At 51.6% G+C, this 16,246-nt stretch overlaps 1 protein-coding gene and 1 long non-coding RNA gene across 2 annotated transcripts; one reads left to right on the top strand and one right to left on the bottom strand.

Moving 5' to 3' along the window:
* Positions 1-1,759: 1,759 nt before the first annotated feature.
* On the bottom strand, positions 1,760-4,753 carry LOC129039268 (uncharacterized). The gene is made up of 4 exons (XR_008503302.2): positions 4,648-4,753; positions 3,567-3,668; positions 2,757-3,264; positions 1,760-2,030 (listed from the first exon to the last, which is right to left on the bottom strand). It is a non-coding gene; the product is annotated as an uncharacterized LOC129039268 (long non-coding RNA).
* Positions 4,754-4,856: 103 nt separating this feature from the next.
* LOC129039267 (chromobox protein homolog 7-like) lies at positions 4,857-8,937 on the top strand. The gene is given in 2 exon segments (XM_054492905.2): positions 4,857-5,148; positions 5,187-8,937. Coding segments are annotated over 2 exon segments (765 nt in total). The 5' UTR covers positions 4,857-4,960; the 3' UTR covers positions 5,764-8,937.
* The last annotated feature ends 7,309 nt before the right edge of the window (positions 8,938-16,246 follow it).

The raw sequence follows: 16,246 nt of genomic DNA on the forward strand, positions 1-16,246 counted from the left end.
GAGCTGATATCTACTGCAGAGAGGGGAGAGCAGAGTATGGTGGTGACAGAGAAGCCAAGGCAGGTAACGTGGGTGGAGAAGCCAAGGCAGGCAAGGTGGCCTGGAGGCCGTGTTTGGGGTTTTGCACATTGTCCTGGGAGCAATGGGAAATTATTGAGGCATTTTTGGCAGACGCAGGACAGATCAGTTCTGTCTTTTTAGAAGGCTTCTGTGACAGCTGCATGGAGAATGGTTGGGAGGGGCTGTCGTGAGATGGAGAAAATGGTAGTGTGAAACTGCATGGTGGCAGTGAAGCTGGGGAGAAGCGGCCAGAACTTAGAGGTCAAACAATAGGATTTTGCACTGAATTGGCTGTGAGGGGTTGGGAGAAAGAGGTCAAGCATTCATTCATTTACCAGTCACAGAACAGCTCCTGGGTGCCCACCACATGCCAGAGACAGTCAGGAGCCAGCAAAGTCCCATCCTCCTGAAGTTTATCTTCTAGTGAGTTTTGTTTTTTTTAAAAATGGGTTTATTGAGATATAATATACATACCACACAGTTTACCAATTTAAAGTGTACAAGTCAATGGTTTTTAGTATAATTCATAGATATGTGCCAACTTCAACACAGTCTATTTTAGAACACTTTCTTTTTTCTTGAGACAGGGTCTCCCTCTGTTTCCCAGGCTGGAGTGTAGTGGTATGATCACGGCTCACTGCAGCCTCAACCTCCTGGGCTCAAGAGATCCCCCTGCCTTAGCCTTCTGAGTACCTAGAAACACAGGTGTATGCCACCATGCTCCATTAATATTTTTCTATTTTTGTAGAGATGGGGCCTCAACATGTTGCCCATGCTGGTCTTGAAATCCTGGACTCAAGCTCTACTCCCACATCAGCCTACCAAAGTGCTGGGATTACAGGCATGAGCAACTACTCCTGGCCTCTTTCTTCACCTCAAGAAGAAACCCTGGACCAGGCATGGTGGCTCACGCCTGTAATCTCAGCACTTTGGGAGGCTGAGGCGGCTGGATCACCTGAGGTCAGGAGTTTGAGACCAGCCTGACCAACAGAGAGAAACGCCGTCTCTACTAAAAATACAAAAATACCAGGTGTGGTGGTGCATGCCTGTAATCCCAGCTACTCGGGAAGCTGAGGCAGGAGAATCACTTGAACCTGGGAGGTGGAGGTTGCAGTGAGTTGAGATCACGCCATTGCACTCCAGCCTGGGCTCGAAACTCCATCTCAAAAAAAAAAAAAAAAAAAAAAAGAAGAAACTCTCTGTATCCTTTAGTTATCACTTCTTTTTTTTCCTTTTTTTTAAGACAGGGTCTCACTCTGTTACCCAGGCTGGAGTGCAATGGTGCGATCTCAGCTCACTGCAACCTCTGCCTCCAGGGTTCAACGGTTCAAGCGATTCTCGTGCCTCAGCCTGCCTAGTAGTTGGGATTACAGGCAGGTGCCCACTGCTACACCCGGCTAATTTTTGTAGTTTTAGTAGAAACGGGGTTTCACCATGTTGGCCAGGCTGGTCTTGAACTCCTGACCTCAGGTGATACACCCACCTTGGCCTCCCAAAGTGCTGGGATTACAGGTGTGAGCCACTGTGCCCGGCCTAGTTATCACTTCCTATTCCACCCCTCTTTCCCCACCGCCAGCCCTAAGCAACCACTAATCTTCTTTCACCCTCTATAGATTTCCCTGTCCGGGCCTGTTTTAGAGGTAAGATCATGTTTATGATTTGGGGCATTGTGGTAGAAACTCCTGATTTCCTCCCACTATTCAATCTTTTACCTTTTCATAACATAATCTCACTATTTAGCTGGGCACTTTGTCACCTGCTAAAAGACTACATTTCCCAGTTTCCATTGAAGGGAGATGTGACCACGCTACAAAGTTCTAACCAATGAAATGTAAGAAACTGTTCCACTGGCTCTTTAATAAAGAAATCTCCTTAACAGGGTGTGGAGTGTGGCGTGTGTTCTTCTCCCCTTCTTCCTTCTTCCTTTCTGACTGAATGCAGACCAAATGGCTGGAGCTCAAGCAGCCATCCTGAAACACGAGATGATACAGAAGGAGATGATGCTGACTGCTTAGCTCTAGGAACTCAAAGGATAAATCTGATTCAGAGATAACAATTTGAGAGATACCTAGCTGTAGTTGGTTGTTGAAATCTTGGCAGGGTACTTCGTGACTTAGGGAGCAAACAGAGAATGAGAAAAGAAGATGGCCTAAGGCTGAGCCTTGAGGAAAATCAAGGTTTACAGAAGATGACGGGGCAATGGAAATTCCACTTAAGGGCTCCAGCCTCCACCGGCCATATTATAGGGTCTCTAGTGTCTTCCTCTGCAACTCCCTTATCTGTAACTATCAAGATTCTTAGAGATTTACTCAGCCCTGAAGGGCTAAGTCCTGAGTTTCAGCACCAGGGAGAACTGGAGCTATATAGCCCAAATATGTCCACAAATCTCAAGGCCACAGGTCACTATTATAAATTGGTACAGCACGTTACTCTCCCTGAATATCTCAAAGGATTTATGCAAATTGATCTGCCTCTTCCCCTAAGCTCAGAACAATGGATGCTTCATTGCCCAACACTGGAGTAACTAAATGCTCTCCAGAAGTGACTCTTTGCCGGACAAAGAGGGACAGTTGTCCTACATTTCAGGAAGGAAGGAAAAAAGCAAGAAGGAAAAGAAGGAGAGAGAAAGGAAGACAGGAAAGAAAAAGCGAAAGAAGGAAAGAGGGAAAAAATACAGACAGATTATCGTGCTATACCTGAATAGGTGTGGCCAGGTAGGCAGGGGGAATCCCAGGAGACCCACAGCCACACAGATGCCAAGCTGCTGAGAGGGGCAAGTAAGGTGAGGTTGGAAAGTGTCTCCTGGACTTTGTAACATGGAGGTCTGCCCTCGCAGAGATGTTTTGGGGTCAGACGCGGCGCCGGAGTGGGCGAGGAGTGTGGCCAGACAAGGAAGCAGGGTTAGAGGCTGTCTTTGGAGGCACTGCTGGGTGGTGTGAACACCCAGGGCTTCCAAGTCAGGCTGGAGGCTGGCTTGAATGCTGGCCCCAGCATCACCATCTCACTGAAATGAGTTAACATTTCCGGGCACACGGTAGGTGTTGAGAAAGCAGTAGTTTCATTTTTATCCCTGTTTCCCACTAAGGGTACCCATGGGCAGTTCCATTCTGTGGACGTTGGTTACTGTGGGCCAAAATGAAATGTCCAGTGGCACTATGTCTTTCTATCTTCCTCTAGCAGGTCAGTCCAGAAATGTCCTTGTGGCTATGGGAGAGAGGGAAAAAGGGAGAGAGAGATTGAGAATAAACAAGTCAATTTCACAAATACTTTCAAGCCCCATTGGCTAAAGCAAATCCCATGGCCAAGCCCATACAGTCTGAGTGAGAAGTCACATGACAAAGGGCAGGGATCCTGGGAGGGATGAAGAACTGGGGCTTTCTTTAGTCTACCATGGCAAACTACTGTAGGGGCTAACAGAAAGCTCCCCTTGGCCTGCTGAAGGTTCACTGAAAAATCAACTCATAAAAGGTGGATTAATTGGAGAAAAGGCATACAAATGCACTTACCATATATACCCAGGAGCCTTCATAATGAAGACCCAGTCTCCCAGTGGGGTACAGAAGCTTGTGTACCATCTTGAGTTTACAGAGAGAATGGAGGCTTGAATCCTGGCAAAACATGTTTATGGTAGTGGGGAGAAGAGGAATTCTGGTAAGGGGGAATAAATGATTGCTAGGGAGAGTTCAATGGTCTTGAAGAACATACAAGGGTCTAGGACAAGGGCCCGAAGAGCAGACAAGGGCTTCTGACAAAAGCCTATCCAGATTTGTTGACAGACTTTGGTCTTCCTTCTTGCAAAATGGGTTCAGTTAATGAAAACTCAGAAAGGGACTGGAGGTAATAGTTTTCTTCTTTGGGAGGTCCAGACTTTAGGCAGACAAAGAACTTCAGAGAATCACATTTACATTCCAACAACAGGAAGAAAGAAGGGCTGAAAGGGTATGGGTGCCCCTCCCTTTAAGGACAATCCCCAGTGGTTGTACACACAACTGCTGACTACATCCTGTTGTAAATGCTATGCCCATTCTCCCTTCCTTACATAGTCATAGCATTTAATAATAGTATTGAACTCGTCATAGAGCGGTTCAACTGATGACTGCATTTTACAGCCTCCTGTACAGCTAGATGTGGTCATGTGACTAAGTTCTAGCTGGTAGAATATGAATAGATATGATATTTACAGCTACTACTTGTGACCTCACAGGGAAGAAGTATGATCTTCCTTTCCCCTTCCCCCTGTCTGGGATGTGGGTGTGATGGCAGGAGTGGCAGCAGCCATCCTACATAATGAGATGGTCTTATCAATATAAGAATATAAGAATGATAGACCAACAAGATACAAGGGATATGCACTCTTATGCTACATTAGAAACAAATACATTTCTCCTTTACTTAGGCTGCTACTATTTTGGGTGTCTCTGGTTTTAGTAGCCAAACCAATATCCCGTCTAATACACAACCCATGTCAGTACTTATCATAAGGTGACACTGCCTCAGGGGTGCCTGGGAAATATGATCTTTATTCTGGGAAGCCATGTGCCTGGCTGATGACTGGGGGGAACATCATTAATTAGGAAGTGCACATACCTGAGCAAAGCCCCAGTCCCAGCCACTGAAGGAATAATAGCGATAGTCACTGTGGGTACTTATGGGGAGCTGGGCACTGTGCTGGCCACTTCACCTCCATGTCCTCATTGAATCTGCACAGCTACTCTGAGGACAAGTATCAGAATCTCAATTTTAAAATTTAAAAATTTTAGGCGCGCGTGCGCGTGCGCGTGCGCGCCCGGACGAGGGTGACGGGGACCCCGCCAGCCCCAGCATCGCGCGCCGCAGCCGCGGCCCCGCAGCTCCGCCCCCGGCCCGGCCCGGCCCCGGGCCCGCTCGCCCGCCGCCCGGCATGGAGCTGTCAGCCATCGGCGAGCAGGTGTTCGCCGTGGAGAGCATCCGGAAGAAGCGCGTGCGGAAGGGTAAAGTCGAGTATCTGGTGAAGTGAAAAGGGTGGCCCCCAAAGTACAGCACGTGGGAGCCAGAAGAGCACATCTTGGACCCCCGCCTCGTCATGGCCTACGAGGAGAAATGTCACCAGTGTTTCCTTTTCTTCTGCCACCTGCTTCGCACCCCAGGGAGGAGAGAGACCGAGCATCGGGGTATAGGAAGAGAGGTCCGAAACCCAAGCGGCTTCTGCTGCAGCGGCTGTACAGCATGGACCTGCGGAGCTCCCACAAGGCCAAGGGCAAGGAGAAGCTCTGCTTCTCCCTGACGTGCCCACTCGGCAGCGGGAGCCCCGAGGGGGTGGTCAAGGCGGGGGCACCTGAGCTGGTGGACAAGGGCCCCTTGGTGCCCACCCTGCCCTTCCCGCTCCGCAAGCCCCGAAAGGCCCACAAGTACCTGCGGCTCTCACGCAAGAAGTTCCCGCCCCGCGGGCCCAACCTGGAGAGCCACAGCCATCGACGGGAGCTCTTCCTGCAGGAGCCACCGGCCCCAGACGTCCTGCAGGCGGCCGGCGAGTGGGAGCCTGCTGTGCAGCCCCCTGAAGAGGAGGCAGATGCCGACCTGGCCGAGGGGCCCCCTCCCTGGACACCTGCGCTCCCCTCAAGTGAGGTGACCGTGACCGATATCACCGCCAGCTCCATCACCATCACCTTCCGCGAGGCCCAGGCGGCTGAGGGCTTCTTCCGAGACCGCAGTGGGAAGTTCTGAATCACCGTTTTTACTCTTCTTAAACTGTTTTCTTTTGGGCTTGGGGTGGGACTTCCAGAGATAGGGATGGGTTGGGGGCGGGGTAATTATTTTATTTAAAAAAATACCGAGCAGCAAAAGGGGAGAAGATCCCACTACTCTCCCACCACCTGCCCTTTCTCTGAGGGACATTTACCACGAGGCTTCAGGCTGGGGATGGAGAGAGTTGCTCTGGGAGTTGGGGGTTGGGGTACCACCCCCAGGGCGGGATGGGGACAGGATCGCCTGCCCAGGACACCACCATTATCATTCTCCTCTAGTGACGCAGCAGCTGGTTCTGGGAGTTAAAGGAGCATTGGAAGGCCCAAACCCTCTCCCTTGAGTGGCCACCCCAGCCTGGTTGGCTGGTTTTTCCTCTTTTCTTCTTGTTTCAATTTGGATTGGGTCTTACCTGGAACTCTCCTCTCTGGCTTTGCAGTGGGCTGTGGAGGCTGGTTTTGGCCAGAAGTGAGTGGGGTCTTACCTTGTCTCCTCTCTGGCTTTGCAGTGCGCTGTGGAGCTGGTTTTGACCAGAAGTGAGTGGGGTGGGAGGAAGGGGCAGGAGGAAGGGTTGAGATTACTTGGAGCGAGTCCCTTCCCCTTCAGAGAGGCTTCTGTCCTTCCCAGGGAGGAGGCGCCGCTGAGACCCTTCTGCTGAGAGCTCTGCCCTCCCCTCATCACCTGGCCTGTGCAGAAACGCTCACGCACACCCGGCTGCACAGGTGTGCACGCATTACCCTTCGCGTGTACGTTCCCATGTGCCCCACGAACGCATGTGTGTCTGCAGACGTGTCCACATGGGCCTTGCGAACCCGGTTTAGAAACCCTGGCCAGGCGAACGTGGGGTGATTCACGGCACAAAAGAACTCACCACCACACCTGCACTCACCCCACCTTGCATGCACCTTGCTACCTGCTTGCGGCTTTCGGCGGAGGGCAGGGGCCTGGCACAGGTGCCATGGCACCCCATGCTCCAGGCATGCAGATGTGGTTTCTCAGCTGCACCAGGCCAGGCTGCGGGTGTGCAGGCATCTGCTAAGTTATGTGATGTATCACAGGCTTTGAGACATCTGGACCCTGTCCTTCCTCCCCCGAGGGGTTCTTGTTCTTTCTGACTCAGGTGACTTTTCAGCCCTTCCAATTCCCCTCTTTTTCTGCCCTCCCCTCCAACTCAGCCAGCCCAGGTGTGGGCAGTCAGGGAGGGAGGGAGTGTCCCACCACGTTCTCAGGGCAGCCCTTGACTCCTAAGCCCCTTCCTCCTTCCATTCTGCATCCCCTCCCCATCCAACCTAAATGCCACAGCTGGGGCTGAGCTGTATTCCTGTGGAGGGACCTCTGCCGTGCCTCTCTGAGGTCAGGCTGCGCTGTGTGATGGGCAGGCTTTGCCCCAGCCCACCCCTGGCAAGGTGCACTTGTTTTCTGGCTTGTACAAGGTGTCCTGGGGGCCAGTGGCTTCCCTGCCAGTGAAGAGTGACTTCTCCCTCTCTTCCAGTCCTGTAGGGGAGACAAAGCCAGATTGGGGGTCCTGAGGGGAGCATGGAAAAGGCTGGCTCCCCTGTCTTTCCTTGGCTGTCAGAGTCAGGGTAACACACACCAAGAGTGGAGTGTGGCCGGCGACTTTGAAACCTGCCTGCCCTCCCTGCAGCTCTGCTCTGTGTCCTCAGGAAGTCACAGAGTCTACTGAGGCAAGGAGAGGGTGATTCTTTCCCCAGATCCCTTCTTCCCTAGTTCCCAAACCAAAGACAGCCTGCAGCCCTTTCTGCATGGGGTGCTCTGTTGACAGGCTTCCCAGATCCCTGAGTCTCTCTTTCCTTCCTTCTCGATCTTTAGTTGTCCACGGTCAATTCAGTGCTTCCACTGGGGGACAGTCCCCTCCAGGATGACCTGATTCACCACCAGCCCAGGGAATGGAATCTAGAGGAATACGTGGGGTGGGTCTGGACAAGGAGCGGCAGGAATCACCACCCATCTCCAGCTGTGGAGCCCTGTGGAGGGGAAGGGGAAGCTTGGGGTTCAGAGAGAACTCTTCCAGGAGAGGGGTGCCCAGCGGAGGTAAAGATGATAGAGGTCTCTAATTGAATGTTTTGGCCCATGGCTTTGGAAGCTGGCTGGCAGCTTCCAGCAGAAGTCACGCTCCCCATCCCCCAGGGGACATGGGACCTTTTTCCTGCTTCCTGGTCACTTTCAAAGAACTATTTGCGCAATCTGTGGCTCTGTGGATTCACGGGGCTTTCTGTGTGGGTACTGCAGTTGCTTTTGTCTGCAGCGGCAGGACACATCTTTCCTCTTACTCAGCCCTTTATGGCCCATGGGGAACTCCGTGGCTCAGGGAGAGCTGAACTCCAGGGGTGTGACCTGGGACAGGTGGGCCTGAGGTGCCCAGCTCAGGGCAGCCATGTGGCTCATGGGCTGTAGTGAGCCAGCTCCCGGGGAAAAGGCTGTGGGCCATTAGGACCATCCTCCAGGACAGGTGACCTCTATGAGGTCACCTATGGCTGTGGCCCTGCAGGCCTCCTTCCAGCCCAAAGTGGCCCAGTAGAGCAAGGCAGACAGCGACCTCCACCCCTGCAGCCCTCTTAAAAGGCCAGTACTCTTGGGGGTGGGGGGAGGGTTTAGAAAGCATTTGCCCACCTGCCTTTCTTTCCCCTAGCCCCCACCCGCTTTGAATGTAGAGACCTGTGGGCACTTTTCCTTTTGTGGTGGGGGGTGCGGAGGAGGTACCCCCACCCCTGGCACGGCCGCCTGGAATGCAGGACTGTCACTGCTGTTCAGGTGATGACCTCGTTGCCAAGCTCCTCCTCTCCCCTTGTTCTGGGGGCAGGCGCTGTGCTTCTGTGAGGTGGTTTAGCTTCTGCTTTATAAGTGGCCAGCCGCGGCCACCAGGTCTCAGCACAAGAGCGCTTCCTTTGCACAGAATGAGCTTCGAGCTTTGTTCAGACTAAATGAATGTATCTGGGAGGGGTCGGGGGCACGAGTTGATTCCAAGCACATGCCTTTGCCGAGTGTGTGTGTGCTGGGAGAGTCAGAGTGGATGTAGAGCGCAGTTTTATTTTTGTACTGACATTGGTAAGAGACTGTATAGCATCTATTTATTTAGATGATTTATCTGGTAAATGAGGCAAAAAAATTATTAAAAATACATTAAAGATGATTTAAAAAAAAGAAAAAAAAATTTTAAAAGACTGGCCAGGTGTGGTGGCTCATGCCTGTAATCCCAGCACTCTGGGAGGCCGAGGCAGGCAGATCACCTGAGGTTGGGAGTTCAAGACCAGCCTGGCCAACATGGAGAAACCCCGTCTCTACTAAAAATACAAAAATTATCCAGACGTGGTGGTACATGCCTGTAATCCCAGCTACTTGGGAGGCTGAGGCAGGAGAATCACTTGAACCCAGGAGGTGGAGGTTGCAGTGAGCCGAGATCACGCCATTGCACTCTAGCCTGGGCAACAAAGAGAAACTGTCTCAAAAAAAAAAAAAAAAAAAAAAAGGAGGGAGACTGAGGCCCAAGAGTTTAAGAGACTGACCAAGGTCACACAGCTCCTAGGAGTGGAACTGGGATTCAGACGAGGTCTCTCTAGGTCTGTTCATCTCCTAAACCAATGGTTCTCCAAGCATGCTTCCTGGGCCAGCAGGATCAGCATGAAAACTTGTTAGAAAAGCAAATTATCTTAGAAATCAGATACTTGGGGTGGGGCCAGCGATGTGCAGTTGAATAAGCCCTCCAGGTGATACAGGTGCACACTCAGTTTGAGAGCCACTGCTCCAAGCCAAACCTAAAAATGGTGCACACTTCACCTCCTCTCTCCCCAGACAAACCTAACCAAGAAGAATAATCTAACCATGACCAGATCTAGACCTCAGTTCACCTGCCGGCCCTGCCTTGGAACTTAGTTTAACTTAAACAAGCAGGGTCTCCTCTGGATTGGATGAGACCTCCCTCCTCCCTACTAGGCGTAGGCAGAGAGATCATGGCCCCAGGTGCCCCAGATGGAGTTCTGGGGTGTAAACAGGAGGTTCACACAATCTTGGAATCAAGCCCTTTGGGCATCTGATATTTCCAGTTGGATGCATGAATTTTGGGTGTCACTCATATTCTCTCTCTCTCTCCTTCTCCCTCCCTCCATTCTCCCAGTCTCAGGACACTATTGCCCAAGGCATGGTTGGTTTCAAGGTACCGGGAGTTTGTGACATAGGCTTGGGTGGGATGGGGAGTTTGGTCATTTCTTCTTCCTTCCATGGGCAGGAGGTGATGAGATGATGACTCATGTTTATTGATGTCTGAGGCAGACCATTTTCTCAGCTCTTTCCATGCATTAACCCCTTTATCCTAGCAACCCTGTGTGGGAGGTACTATTACTATCCCCATGTTAGAGGTGGAGAAACCGAGGCACCGACAGGTTAAGCACCTTTCCACAGTCTGTCACACAGCAGTGAGCGGAGGAGCTGAGCACCGAACATAACGTGGCTCCATTGTCTGTGCTCTTAGCCGCTGAGCTTTTCAGCCTCTAAATAATAGCCAATGAATTCATGGGTTTTTTTTTTTGTTTTTTTGTTTTTTTTGGCTTTTTTTTTACATTCCAGGTACTGTTGTAATTGCTTTACATATTTAAAAAAGTCGGGGAGTGGTATTCTTACCATCACAAGGAGTTAGGAATTTCCAGCAGAGCCTTGGCATTGGTGGATCAAACACTTGTGGTTTGGGTTACTTTTTAGTGGCTCATGTGTGCGTGTGTGTGTGTGTGTGTGTGTGTGTGTGTGTGTATGTGTGTGCCTGCAAGCATCTATCTCACCAGGAGAAGTGGGGAAGGTGAGGCCAGAGGTTGTTGCTCTCCCTGTGGTGTCATGTTCTAAAATGAACCTGCACATCACACTTGTGGTTCCTGGGGAAAAAAAATAAAACAGTCTCCACTACCAGTCAAAACAACAATATTTGTACAGTTCTGGTAATAACCGCTGGAACCCTCCTCCCTTCTGGCTTGCGGACAGTGCCTTGCCCTCAGCTCACTCTTACTCCCAGGGTCCCTGCAGCCTTCTTCCCACGAAGCTCGTGTTCTTGGGCTCACAGTAGTCTCTTGGTGGTTCAGGGCTCACCTCTCCTGGAAAGTGTTCCAGATGGCTTTGGCCTCCACTTTGGGTAGGACTCAGGACTTGAGAATGCAATGCCACCATGTCACTGCTCTCTCTTCCTTTGACCTGTGTGATGCCAGACTCCGTGGTTCTCCTTCTACTCCTGTGATAGAGTGTTCTGTGTCTCTTCTTCTTCCCCAAGTTCAGTTGTTTCCTTCTCTTTCTTCCTTTCTTTTCCATTTACCTTTCCCTTTCCTTCCCTTCTCTTCCCTGTCTTTGGCACTCCTGTCCTGCCTCATTCCAACTCCTCTGCCTAGATCTTGAGGTTCTTCTACCTGGCCTTCCCTCCCTCCTCTCTACCTGCTGATCAGGGACCAGTTCAGGTCCTCATACCTTGATCCAGCATTTCCTGATGCCTCCAGGCTGACTGCATCACCTCTCCTTCTGACCACCTATGGCTCTCCAGCACTGAGTCAGCCCCACTAGCTCAAGCATTTGAATCACTCTCAACTTACTTGGCATTCATTTAAACATTTATTCTGCACCCACCATTACAAGGCCTGCCTTCTCCTCTGCATGAAAAACTCCTACACATCCTTCAAAGCTCACCCAGATGTAATCCCCTCCTGCCTTGGCTCCCTTCCCCCATAGCCAAGTGGGTGTTCCTGTCTGCCCTCATGCCTCCTGTACGTCACAGGAATGGTTGACATATACGCAGCAGACGCTGACAGTGCCCTGCCTGCTCTGCACCCACCATGCTCATGTACGCTGCAGGTTTCCAATCCGCAAATGCTGGGGAGTTAACACCATCCTACTCCAAGTGATGAGGAATGGGATTTGAGGAATATATACCCCAGCCTCTCTACCCCTCAGAGGGGACAACTGTAAGCCATGCTCTATGCAGGCTTGAAGAGGTCTCCAGTGGGAAGGAGCGCAACTGCCCACAGTGGTCACCTGCTCATTAATGCTGTCTGCATTGTTTCTCTTTTCTTCTCTTGTTTTAATTCCATGCTTCTTGGAATCACTTCCCAAATAAACTATTTGCAGCCAAATCCTGTCCCAGGATCCGCCTGTGGGGAATTCAAATGGAGAAGACAAATCGTATAGAATTTGCACCGCGCCAGACACTAGGTTCTTGAGTTACATTAACTCATTTCATCCACACAACAGCTTTCCATATAAGGCAGATACCGCTATTAGCGTTTCTACTTCATATTTGAGGAAATTGAGGCATAAGGAGGCTAAGTAGGAGGCACAAGTGTCCCACTTTTCCTGGAAATAAGGGGGCTCCTTGGAGATGGTACTTTCTCAGGACAGTGTGAGGATGAGAGGAAAGATGAAATGAGTTGGTCACCCAAGGTGAAGTGATTTGCCAAGGTCACACAGGAGTGAGTGGCAGGCCTGGCACTGAACCCAGGCCCACCAGCACAACACGGACTGCACTGCTTGGTGGGGCCTTTTACATGAATCTGCTTCCCTACTAGATGGCAGGGATCACATTTTATCCATTTCTGTGTCTCCAAGTTTTGCACTGAGGAGTTAGACATTGGGGATATAGGGAAAAGATGAGTTAAACACAGCCCCTGCACCTAGGGAGCACCTAGTCAGATGGGGGAGGCATTGTTTCTGATGCCATGAAGCCCCCAGTCTGATGGAGGAGCTCCTTGTGGGGGACATGGTCTGTCCCTTCCTGCCCGACTTCTCTGCAGGGCTGACAGCACAGCTTGGGAGAGCTTCCGTTCCTTCCCTTGTGCCACTGTCCCCACAGGCAAGGGTGACAGGGTCTTCCTGGCCTCCTGCTTGGGTCTCTACCCTCTTGCCATCACTCAGAGCAAGTCACTCCCTAGTCAGGGTGGCTGAATTGATTCTTCCATGGCTTTAATTCAGTACTTTGAGCCCTACTCCCCCAGCAGGCTGCAGGGAAAGAGTAAAAGATTGATGAACTGGGTGTTGGGATCAGTCCTGTCCTTGCTGGGCACAGACGGCACTTTCCAAGGGCCCGTTGAAGAGCATGTAATGAAGAAACTATGTGTAGAGTGTGGGCAGGTCCATGTGCATGACAAGGTATGACTCCCAGGGATCAGCAACAGCGGGGAGTCGTTACTACTCTGGGGCTGAAGGGCAAGGGTGATGCTATTGTGTCACCCAGCTGATGCTATTACATCACCCAGCTGATGCCACGACCCTGGGAGTGCAGCCACTCCCAAAGCCAGGGCCTGCAGAGAGAGGGCTGTTACAACCCTAACTTCTCTCTCCTCTTACCTTCCATCATGGCCCCTCTCAGGCCTGATCAAACTGGAAGTCAAAGACAGAAGGAGCCTGGTGACACAGCGCATGGAGTTCAGAGGTTCAGAGAAAGTCAGAGACTGGATGGAGAGAGGGAGCCAAGACAGAGTAACAACTAGAGAGTGGTGATGAGGACTCACGCCCACCCCCCTGCTCTGGCCCCAAGCCCCCAGGCCAAGAGCTCGACCCTTAGAGGCCTCAGCCAGTGGGCTGGTTGGGAGCTGCCCCCTCCAAAACAGAGCTTTGAAAAATATATTCCTTCCATCCCCACATCATTTCCTGCCCCTCCCAAGCCCATTGGAGGCTAAAAGGCAGGCAGGTCCAGGGGGACTTCTTGGAGGAAAAGGTACAGTTGGGCTTCATGAGCTTCCTGATGAAAGAGGGCGGAGGAGGAGAAGGTTGAGACCAAGAGGAAGAAAAAAAGGAGGGGCACAAATATTTTTGAGCCCTATTAAGTATAAGGTAGGACATGGATGCTTTCTCATCTGTTACCAACTCCCCCACCTCACTTCCTCCACACTTATCAAAACAATCCTGAGGTTGGTTTCAGGATTTTCATTTTTATGGATGGGGAGACTGAGGCTCAGAGAGGTTATGTGACTTCTCAGATGTCACACAGCAAAGGATAGAGTCAGAATATAGACATACATCTGCCTGAGTCCAGGAAATAATACATGAGGGTCTATAAAGATGTAGAAAGGTTGGAGTGTGGGCAAAAGCTGAACAGGGTCCCAAACCCATGGGGAAGCAGGGGGCAGAGGGCTCTGTCTGTGGCTCTTGGGAGGGGTCTGGATAGTTTTGCATTCATGCTTCTGGATGATGTGCTGGTGGGGTGTGGGGAGCAGGTCACAGGGTGGGAGGCACCCAACTCTGGTTGCTTTTCCTACTGCCAGGCTGTGAGCTGATACGGGGTCCCGGACAGGTTGAGAGAGGTTTTGTGATTGGAGTGGGACAGGGACTGAAAATCTTGGGGAAAGTCCCTAGGGATGGGATGAGAAGGCCTTGGGGGAGGGGTGGGGCTGTCTCCTTGGCCCCAAGGAATGATTTCAGCTGGGGATGAGTTTTGGCTGGCAAGGGGCAAAGGAGGGTCGGGAGATGCAGGATCCAGCCCTGTCTCCTGGGAGTGGGAGAGAGAATCAGTGAGGCTGGAGGCTGGGACCAGCACTGTGTGTGGGTGGTTGGGGTACAGAAAGTGGAATGGGAGGGCTGGGGACGGCAGCGTGGGTGGAGACCAGCACTGTGTGTGGTTTAGGGAGGGTGGAAGAAGGGGGGTCAGTGGAGCCTACTTCAGGGCAGCACACTCCAGGCCTGGAGCCCAGGGGCGTGGCCGGGTGGGGTAAGGGCCGATGGAACTGGAGATGGAGTCTCAGCATAGCTGTTGTCCCTGACGTGAAGGTCCTCTGGCTTCCAAGGAGTCAAGTCCTTCTTTGTCTGATCTGGCTCCTCAAGTGAATGGATACCCTTCCCCTAGCCAGGCCTTCAGCATCGGCGAGGCCATGAGGGAGGGGCTCAGGGCCTGGGGAATTTTGTGCAGATTTTCTCTTCTCTGCCTCCAGATCCTGTGAGTGTGTGTGTATGTATCTGAGAGAGAGAGACAGAGACAAGAGAAAGAGAGAATTCCTTCCTTGGATCCAAATGCTTAACACCGGCCCAGGATTGAGATGGGTGGGGCTGGAAACTGCCCTTCTGAAACATGTTTATTAGAACAATCCAGTCCAAGGCTGAGGGAGTAGAAGTAGTAAGATACAGACTCCCTGATGCCAGCCCCCTTTTACAGGTGAGGAAACTGAGGCACAGAAAGGGGAGTGGCTGGTTGAGATCACACAGGGCTTAAAGGAAAAGTGTCCCTGCCTCTCAGGCCAGGGGAATTTATCCCTTGCAGAGGGCCAGTGGCAACTCCTGTGACAACCCACAGGAACGGGTGGCTACCTTTGGCCTTAACATCCACTGAGGACCTCGTTTCCCCGTGATAAAACAGCATGACAAATAATAGTTCTTTTCTTATGGAGTCGATGGGAGGAGTAAATCACCTACTACAAGTAAAGAGCTTAGAATAGTGCCTAGCACATAATAAGCATTTAATAAATGCTAACAATAAATAATAATAACAATAATAAATAATGATGATAAGGATAAAAGATGCTGTTGTTTTAAAGGGGACAACCCAGTGATGTTGAGTCTGATCTTGCCTCACCGGTCAGAAAAGGCGGGGAGAGGTGGCCCCCAGGGCCAGAGGTCTGCCTGCCCCTGGCATGGTGGGACCCACGGTGGGCAGTACCTGGGCCCTACATTTGCACACTGTGCACTCAATTCCCAGTCTCTGCCTCGAGGCACCCTGTGAGTCATGCATGTCCACTTGCCTTATCCTGGCCAGCAGAGCAATAGTATCAGCCTGGGAGCCCCCCAAGGGCAGGGCCCCATCATGCGTCACCGCTTGCTCAGCCCTCCCGCCTGGCCAGCCCTGAGAGGGGGTCAGCCAAGGCGCTGCCTGCCTCATAGCTGCCAGCCCCCAGAGCATCTGCTTTCCTCCTGTTCTTGTCCACTCAGCCTGGCTGGGAATGATGATGACAGCTGACACGCACGTGGCACCTCCTCAAGGCTGACATATACACTTCTCAGTCCTTTGTGCGCACAGTCACTCATTTCGTTCCTGCAGATCGAAGCTGCTCTTATCTCCATTTTGTAGAGGAAATAAATTGCAGATGCAAGATTTGCCCAGGGTCACAGAGCTGGCAAGCTGTGGAACCAGGATTTCAACACAGGCAGGCTGGCTCCAAACTCAGCACCCTTAAGGGTCACGCTCTGAGGGCACCCCTTTCTCTCCTCCTCCAGGCTTTGGGTGGCCTGGCTGAGGTGGAAAATAGCAATGAGTTCCTTACTGCAGACAGTGCATCAGCTTTCTTGGGCTGTCTCCATCGTGTTGTCATCACTCCTACCTTCCCTCCCTCGTGCTTGCGGCCTCACTGTCTGTTCTGTTCTGTGGCCACACTGCCCATTCAGTTCTGTGGTTTCTGAACTGAGGTCTGATCCTTTGTTTTTGTATTTCCCACATCCAGACCTCTCCAGGTGGCTCCCAACATGGCTTCTTAACACCCCTGTCCCTACCCTATTC

This window comes from Pongo pygmaeus, chromosome 5 (assembly GCF_028885625.2).
Source record: "Pongo pygmaeus isolate AG05252 chromosome 5, NHGRI_mPonPyg2-v2.0_pri, whole genome shotgun sequence".
NCBI lineage: Eukaryota > Metazoa > Chordata > Mammalia > Primates > Hominidae > Pongo > Pongo pygmaeus.